General features: G+C 48.9%; 1 protein-coding gene across 1 annotated transcript in view; it reads left to right on the forward strand.

Moving 5' to 3' along the window:
* Positions 1-8,328, forward strand: part of LOC104271305 (protein 4.1-like) — a gene marked incomplete at its 3' end in the record, with an annotated part of 14,874 nt that extends 6,546 nt beyond the window's left edge. Inside the window, 8 exon segments of the mRNA XM_009865931.1 lie at positions 1,361-1,403; positions 3,358-3,433; positions 3,913-4,131; positions 6,080-6,167; positions 6,689-6,841; positions 7,668-7,765; positions 8,116-8,286; positions 8,288-8,328. Of these exon segments, the coding sequence (XP_009864233.1) occupies positions 1,361-1,403; positions 3,358-3,433; positions 3,913-4,131; positions 6,080-6,167; positions 6,689-6,841; positions 7,668-7,765; positions 8,116-8,286; positions 8,288-8,328 (889 nt within the window).
* Between the last annotated feature and the right edge of the window lie 529 nt (positions 8,329-8,857).

An 8,857-nucleotide genomic window follows, 5' to 3' on the forward strand; every position in this document is an offset into this window, starting at 1 on the left:
CCTGCCATTTCCCACCTTGATATTTAGGAAATAAATCTTCCTGGGGGATGATAAGTTTCCCGGCTGGGGATAGCAAAGGGTGACGATGAGCAGAGCGGCCGGCCAGCGCCGAAGGAGCTCGCTCCTCTGAAAGGGAGGATTGTTTCCAGCTGATCCGTGAGCTGGGGCGGATAAAAGTGCCGTGGATGGCTGTGCCCGGCCGCCGGGTCAGAAAAACGAGGATGCGTGACTGCGCCCCGAGAGCCGGCCCTCGCCACCGCACCAACGAGCGGAGAGACGCCGCTGCGCTTGGAACTGTCACCCCAAAAAGGCAGCGGGAGGCACGTCCACCCTACATACGGGTTTTGTGTCCCCGGTTTTATAGGTTAGAGGGGCAAGCGTAGAAAAAAGATAAGATTAAACCTAAGTATCGCTGTCGCCCTGCCATGAAGTTACGTGTCCTTCTGGTCAGGGCAGATTAGCTTGGAGGATTCAATGAGTTAATTCCCTCACCTCGAGAGACCTTGGTGACCAAATCCTGCCCCGGGCTCGGGAAAATGAAGAAGGTGGTTTCACGTAGCCTCTCCAGGAGGATTCTTGGTACCACGTTCGATGGGAGAGATGCTGATCTCTGCAAAGGGAACCTGACGTGCCAGGACTCGCTGAGACCGTGCTGGCAAAAGCAGTTGTTGTTTTGAGGCTTAAGTTGCACCAGCATCCCACAAAACCCCAAATTACAGAGGTGCGGGGAGCGGGGGGAAGGATATATTTCTAAATCTGTAGCGGAGATAATTACTAGAAACTTGAGTCATACTTAAAAGAGACGGAGTTTATGTCACGCTGCTGTGAAAGATTCCAGCCTTCCCCAGCGATGGGTTGTTTTCACTTGTGTTTCGGTGATTCAGTCATTAAAAACCACCACTAAGAATAGAAAGTCTTTGGTCTGGCTGGGCTAAATATGGAGACCGGGGGGGCTAAAATGAATGCAAACGTGCTATTTGCCTCCTTTTTAAAAGATCTGGGAAAAACAAAGTGTTGCACAAGTGCCCCTCGTAGCTGGATGTGGCCGTGACCGTACCTGCTGCGGTGTGCTTGCAGCCCTAATATACTATTTTTTTTTCCTATTTTTTTTCCCCCCCTCCTGTTCCTTAAGCCTCCCCTATGAATACCTGGGGGCTGAAAGGCTGGAAACGCACCCGCCGAGATTGCAGGCTGGAGTAACACTTGTGAAAAATTCCCCATCTCTAGTTTCCATGGCTGCGCTGGTGTCGAATGTTGTCTTTTTTTTGTTGTTGTTTTGCTCTTATTTTTAGCGATTTGCAGTTTTCCGTGGTGTTTCTGGAACATCTGTTAAACTGTGGATGTTTTTATCCTCTTACAGACGTGGCTGGATCCTGCCAAAGAAATAAAAAAACAGGTTCATGGTGAGTAGATGGAATTTTTCGTGTGGGTGCGGGTTCTTTCTCCCCTCTTCCCAAAATAAGTGTCGCTTCGGCGGCCGATCCGGGGGAGGTCCAAGGATGGGTGAGAGTTCAAGATGAGGGTTTCTGGAAGTCAGCACAACTTCAAGCAGCCTGGGCATCCTTTCCCTTCTTCTTAAGTACTTAGTGATGCTCTAGATTTAGGAAAAAAATGTAATTTCTTTGGAAAAACGGAGTAGGTTGGGGGGGTGCTACCGCGGGATGCTCCCTTTTGGAAATTGGGAAATGGGTGTCTGTGGGAATTGTTTAAATCCCAAAGGCAGACGGGGAGAGCCCGCACAGAATTTATGGATTCGGAGGTTGTTTTGGGCTCCAAATGCTGAGTGACTCGAGTAGTATCAGGGCAAATGCCAGATGCTCGCCAGACTTGTATTTGAAGGTCTGCTAGGACTGGATTAGTTCAAGATGAGGGCGCTGTCAAAGCTAAATAAACTCGAGAGGCTTTTATTTCCTCTCAGGAACAAGTCTGACTGCTTTGGAAGTAAAATAGTGGTTTTTGGAACATAAATACTGGTTTTTTGGAAGTAAAATACTGTTTTTTGGAAGTAAAATACTGGTTTTTGGAAGTAAAATACTGGTTTTTTGGAAGCAAACCCCTACTTTTCAAAAGTAAAATACTGCTTTTTTTGAACTAAAACACCATCTTACGTATGCTTTTGGTGGGGAGCGCAGAAGAGAGCGTGTCATTAAGTAGAGAGCAGGGGAGAGATGCCACGGGAATAGGAAAAGCTCCTGCTCTTCCCAGCTTCTCTTCGAATTGATAACGGGACGGGGGTGAAGGGCATGAGCTGCTCCGGCAAAATTCAGCTCATTAAGTGTAACAAGCAACCTGCTGTGGAGTGTGATCCCCTGAGATGGCAAATTATTTGAGTTTTTTGAATATATGTTGAACACCCATGTGTGCACGCCCATGGGTGTTAGCTCAGGTGACCTCCGCGACCTAAAATATCTGCTCGGAATAACTTGTTTTGAAGCGAGCGTGATGAAAACAACACGCCTCGCCTTTAATCCCGGCGATGGCGTTGCATAAGAAGTAAATCCACGCGTGCTACGTGTCCCCTCTTCCCTGCTTTGAGATTGCCGTAAATCTCTGCTCAGGTTGAGCGCAGGGCTGGCTTCTCTCTCCGAAATAAATATAATTTTGAACTAGCGTTGAAGGGCACAGCGGGCAGGAGGGGGCGAGTTTAACTGGGAAAATGACTTTGGGTGCTTGATGGGTCAGTCAGGACTTTTTTCTGCGGGTAAACACGTTTATTTTTGAGAAAAGGAGGGAGTGGTGTCACCTAGGCTGTCCACACCACGTGTAAACGCCGGTCCGAGGTGTGATGATGCTCGACGATGCTCTCCAAGGTTTGCAACAAGCCGCGTTCAAGCGTTTAGGTCTGGACTTGGAAAGTTCTTCCTTGTCTCGGTTTCTTCTGGAGGTTGATGCTGGTGTTGTGCTGAGTTTAAACCACGGTCTGGCCCTTAGGCTGCGGAGGGAAGGAGCGCATCTGCTCTTTACTCGAAATTGGAAAATTGGGTCGAGCGATAAAGCAGCACCAATTCATTAACTTAGAGCGCACGCCTGACCTCTCTTTGTGAAGCCTTCTTTTCAATCAATGAAAAAAACATGATTAATGTAGCCTCTCGGCAACGCATTTAATTTTGTACCACAAGTTGTGGTTTATCCACGTGCATTTACCTGCCCTGCTTTGTTTTCTCCTGCTTCTATCTTAGCTCTTGGGAACGAAACGATCAGCTGAGCAGCGGTGAGCCGTGCGAACGAGCAGTCTTAAAATCAGCGTTATGGTCTGATCTTTGAAGATCAGATTGAATATTCCCAGCTTTCGCTGGGGGACTGACTATCCCGAAGCTGTCAGGTCCCTTTTTCTCAACCTCTTCTTTGCAATTGCAGGAGGCCCCTGGGATTTTACCTTCAACGTCAAGTTTTATCCACCGGATCCTGCGCAGCTGACAGAGGACATAACCAGGTGAATTACCTGAGACTCTTGCTGCCTTCCTCAGCAAAACAGGGAATGTTAGATAGCAGGTTTTAACATTTGGGTGTTTTTCCGTCCTTCAACAAGGAGATCAGATGCCTTCATGGTTTGGAGAGGGTTTTGTTTGTTGGTTTTCAGTGAATGCTCCCGCTCGCTGCTGAAGTCCATGTGTGGAAGCAGTGTCCTGTATAATCCTGGCTTATGTTTGAATAGAAAAATAAGGTTTTATTTAAAACCAAGGTTTTCTGATCATAAGTATCCTTTCCAGAGTGAAGGTGACCTTAAGTCCTCCTGTCCCCCACACTCTTTGCTGTGACCCCATAAGTAAAAACGTGGGTGGAAATTAGAAACGGGCATCACGCCGCGTTCACCAGTGACATCAAAAAAAGAGATTCTCTTTGATCCTTGAGTTTCTTCGGTTGCTCTGCGCTCGCCGTAAATAGGATTTTGCCTTTTCCCCCGCCCCCCAGGTATTACTTGTGTCTCCAGCTCAGACAAGACATCGTGACGGGGCGGCTGCCCTGCTCCTTCGCCACTTTGGCTCTGCTGGGCTCCTACACGGTCCAGTCCGAGTTGGGAGACTACGACCCCGATCTGCACAGCCCGGATTACATCAGCGAGTTTAAATTGGCCCCAAACCAGACGAAAGAGCTCGAAGAGAAGGTTGTGGAGCTTCATAAATCATACAGGTAAGGCTGGGCGGCTGGAGGGCTTCTTTTGTGCGCAGAAGCCGGAAATAATGGAAATATTTGTGGTGTTTTCCCCAGCTCTGTTGGACACTTTGGGTTTCCTGCTGCACCATTTTTTTTCATGCTGGCAACAGCAGCTTTAGGAGTAAGGTGTGAATTTTCAGCGACCGAGGACATCAGCTTTTCAAAAAAGATCTGATACTTTATAACAGAATCTTTCTAGAAGCCAGAATTCTTTTTTCCTGCGTGAAGAAGTAGCTGTGTTTTTTAGAAGGCAGACGTGGGGTCCTGCAGTTGTTTATTAACAGGTGCTCTTCTTCAACAGTATAGGCGTGAAAGTAGGTTTTATTTCATGTGGAAATACAAAGTTTGATTGGTTTAAGTTGCCCTTTTTATATATTTTTTTTAAAAATTTTGCTTTGGGATCTATGTAGTTTTTGGATTGCATTCTGGTGGGAGCTGAGCCTTGTCTCTCCCTGTACCCTGTAGCCTCCCAGGTTAAAAGGTTACAGTAACCAAACCTCTCTTCACCTTATTTTGAGCTTGTTTTCATCGATGCTCTCAAGTGCTGGGCTCGCAGAAGCCGTGCGGGGAGCTCTTTCCTCGCAGCGCAGCGGGCTGGCCCGGAGAGCTGCCAGGCGGCAGCTTCTGCACCCCCCAAGAAACCATTTGGGGTTTAGGAGGGGAGGAAAAAAAAGCCCATAAATCCACTTGGTGATCCCCGAGCCCTTCAACCCGCAACCCCTTGACCCGTGAAAGCTGCTGCCTGATGCACTAATCATGAGAACAGAGCGAAGACGAGACCCTCTCGCAGGCGAAGGAGAGCAGCCGTGTGCCCCCGGCCGTGACCGAAGCTACAATTAACACCCCGGGAATCAATATTTTAAATGGATTCTCCTCCATTTGCACCGAGAGGAGAGGAAATGAGGGAAAAGAAGCACTTGGCCGCTGACAAGCTTCACGACTTGGAAGTCAGAGGCCGTTAGCCGGGCTGTAAGTGGCAGCACAGGTTGCTGAATTATTCATGGCTTCATTAGGATACTTCAAGGTATAGGCTGCAGTTATATTTAATCTGCTCATGCATGCAGGGGGAAGCAATTTGTACCCGTTTAATTCCGGGTCCGTATTCTGAGGATGTTAAACCATCAGAGGGTTTTCAGTGGGGAGGACTCTGCTGAGCCGCGCTCCGGCTTTACCTGCAAAGCGGGAGGCACGTGTCGGAGGTGGCAACTGCGCCGGGTTTTTTCCTCAGGGCTTGTCCTTTGTCTGCCCAGTCTCCCACCGCTAAAACCTCCGTTCACGTCGCGCCCGGGCGCTCGGTGAGGAAGACATCAAAGCAGGGGGACAAGATGAAATGTGTCCAGCTGCCCTGTGTCCTGGCAGAGCTGTTAGCTCTACCTCCCACACCAGACACTTATTAACGAGGGCTCTTCAATATCGCTGCTAATAGCCTCCATTATCAGGATGTTTCTGTTAAGCGAAGTCGTGTTGTGTTGCCTCTCCCGCGGTCACGGCACCATCTGCTCCCAGAAAAAACGTTTTGTTCATCTGCTCTGCCCCAGTAGGGCTCTCAGCTGTCCTCACGTTTGGTTTGGGGAACAATAGCTGCGTTGGGGGGGGTATGGAGGCAGGAGCTCTGGGAGGACAGTACCGGTCACCTTCTGCCTTCAGCTGAATCGGTGTTTCTTCCACTGAATCGAGTTTTGTTCCCATTCCTCGCTTTCTTTCCTGGTGTCTGGGCAGCTCCGCGCGTCTGTCGTTTGAGAACGTCTCAAAGCACAAATGTGCACGTCCAGAGCGATTTAATAATTCATCGTCCGGGCACCAATTTCTTTGTGTTGAGAGCGAAAGAAAATCTAATGAGTTAATGGTTTTGCCAAGTCTGTTGTTTGTCCCTTCCTAAAAGCAACAGTTCGGGTGATGCCAAACCCTTCCTCTCTTTCCTCAGGTCCATGACTCCAGCCCAAGCAGACTTGGAATTTCTTGAGAATGCAAAAAAGCTGTCGATGTACGGAGTCGACCTTCACCAAGCCAAGGTAAGAATCAGCACATGGGGATTTCGTGACTGGATTATCCTGCCCCTTCCAGGAGCAAGTTTACCTGTTCCAGGAGGCTTGATTAGAAAGATCGGGGAAACGAGCTGGCTGCTGGTGCAGAAACACAGACACACAACAGAAATGCCCCGAGCACTGTTGTGAGTGTTGTAAGAGAAGTGATTCTTCCCGCTTTGCTTCTGTATTTGTACAAGCAGCTTTACAGAGGTGCTGATGTAGACAGGTCCTTGCTCTGAGGAACTTAGAATTTAAGGCTCTGACCCTGCAAGGTGAGCTCGGAGAAATGCAGGAGAGACTCCAGAGCAGCCCTTGGAGCAAACAGCATCGCGGGAGGGGTCAGCAGGAGGGAGGAGGTTGTCAGAAGAGCCCTGGCTGCCCTGGGAGCTGGGATCTGGGTGGTGGGAGATGGATTCGGGGGAAGACCCAAAGGGGTAATTGGAGGACAAATGTTGACCTGGAACTTGTAACCCCGGCACTGCGCAAATCCTCATCTGCTTTCCCAGGACTTGGAAGGAGTGGATATCACTCTGGGAGTCTGTTCCAGTGGCCTTCTTGTTTATAAAGATAAACTGAGAATCAACCGCTTCCCTTGGCCCAAAGTCCTCAAGATTTCCTACAAACGAAGCAGCTTCTTCATTAAAATTCGGCCCGGGGAGGTATGTTTCGACTTCTTTGAGCTCGTGTCTTCTTTAGTTGCCTTCTGCCAACGTGGGTGCTTCACTAACACAAAGCAGGGAAAGGGAGGAAGCTTTTCTCTGTAGGGTTTCTGGTCTGGCCTTGGTATTAAGCTCAAGAAGATCCCACTGACCTCGCTGAAGCCATAAACCGGCGGGTGACAATTTAAACAACGTGTCATCCAGCACCACCTCCTGGCACCGCCTGGTATTCCCAGCATCCAGAGGCGACCAGTAGGAAGTTGAAATTGGGAGAGGAATAGCTCCTTTTTTTTTTTTTCAGAAGCAGGTCAAGACAAAGGCTCTTTGTCTGGCTTTCATTTAAAAAAATATTAAAAAGATGCAGACGTACCTTTTCACTTAGACTGCAGCAGGTCAGGGAGTTGCTGCCCTGATGCTTTCTCTTGTGAACAGAGAGACCCCGGAGCAGGCTGGTCGCTGGAAACGTGGTGGAGAGAGAGGCTGCAGTGGGTATCTGCCTCTTCCCTCCTCTTCCTCCTTCAGCTGCCATGACCCAGCCTTGCAGGGAGGTGAATTTTTGACCCCATCCCACAGCTGTGCAGTCTGACAGGAGGTAGATGAGCCTGAATGGCTGCAAATCCCATGACACACAAAATCCTGGCGCACCCTCAGAAATGCCCGGGCTTGTGGCCACGCCATGTCTTTTCTCAGACCTGAGCTCCTCCTGCACGTTGTGGAGCGAGTTGAGCTGCCGTTTGTGCCGCAGCAGAACAGGTCGATGGGCTGGAGATTGGACTCCTGCCACATTTATTTCTTGCTATACCTAAATCACTTTTGTTTTCTGCAGCAAGAACAGTATGAAAGTACAATTGGGTTCAAGCTACCAAGTTACCGGGCAGCAAAGAAGCTGTGGAAAGTATGTGTTGAACATCACACGTTTTTCAGGTGGGTTTTTGAAATGGTAGGTTTGCCTTGAGTAGCTCATGCTTCAGATTAGCTGCTGAAAATGAGTGCTCCTGCGGTGTCCCTTAGAGTTTCACAAAAATTGGAGCGAGATGGTTGTGGAGACATTAAGTGTTTATATAGCAATAAATTCGTAGGCAGCTTCTGCTTCCTAAGATCCATAAGACAGAGGTCTGCCGGCTCACGTAGCTGTGGGGCTCATACTTAGTGCGTGTTGTTTTGTTCATCAAGTGCGTGCCAGAGACTTCTTTAATTTGTATTTGAATTTCTCTTTGCCTGCCGCTTCCTGGCTGTGAAAGTGTGATTTTTAACTCTGACGTGGGGTTTTTCAGGCTGACTTCCACCGAGGCCATCCCGAAGAGCAGGTTCTTGGCGCTGGGCTCCAAGTTCCGCTACAGCGGCCGGACGCAGGCGCAGACGAGGCAGGCGAGTTCCTTGATCGACCGCCCCCCTCCCCAGTTCGAGCGGACGGCGAGTAAGCGAGCCTCCAGGAGCCTCGATGGAGGTGAGTGCTGGAGCCCCTTCCCTCTTCGCGGCTGGATTCTGTAGGATGCTGAAATAGTCCTTAAACACCACCTAAATTCCCTGCTTTAAAAAAAACAAACCAAACAAAACATAATTTCTCACTTCAATACAAGACCTGGACATAAAGCGCAGTACTGGCAAGAACTGACTGACGAAGAGGATGTAGGTGGATGCTGGAAGCTTATGGCAAAGTTCTGTTTGTAACGATATTTCCTCATCCAGTCTCAACGCATTTTCCTTTCAGCGAATCAGGAGTTCTAGGATTTGTTTTGTTCAGTGCAGCTTCTTAAATTACACAGTTTTCCTTGAGGGGGAGATTTTTTTGCCACAACTGTTTGAAACCTTTTTTTTGGCGTCTGTTAAAGCGATGCTAAGGTCAATGTTTGTGGCATGCTAACCAGGTGGGCTGGTCCCTGATGTTTTTAAAAGAGCCCAAATAGCAGCAGGCTAGAGGAGGGGAAGCGTGGAAGAGGGAAATGCCTTTGCTCCCCTACATCTGGATCATGGGGTTTAAATTAGGATCCAGGGAGAGGGGAGCATCCCTGTGCA

This window comes from Apaloderma vittatum, unplaced genomic scaffold (genome assembly GCF_000703405.1).
Source record: "Apaloderma vittatum isolate BGI_N311 unplaced genomic scaffold, ASM70340v1 scaffold26103, whole genome shotgun sequence".
Classification (NCBI taxonomy): domain Eukaryota; kingdom Metazoa; phylum Chordata; class Aves; order Trogoniformes; family Trogonidae; genus Apaloderma; species Apaloderma vittatum.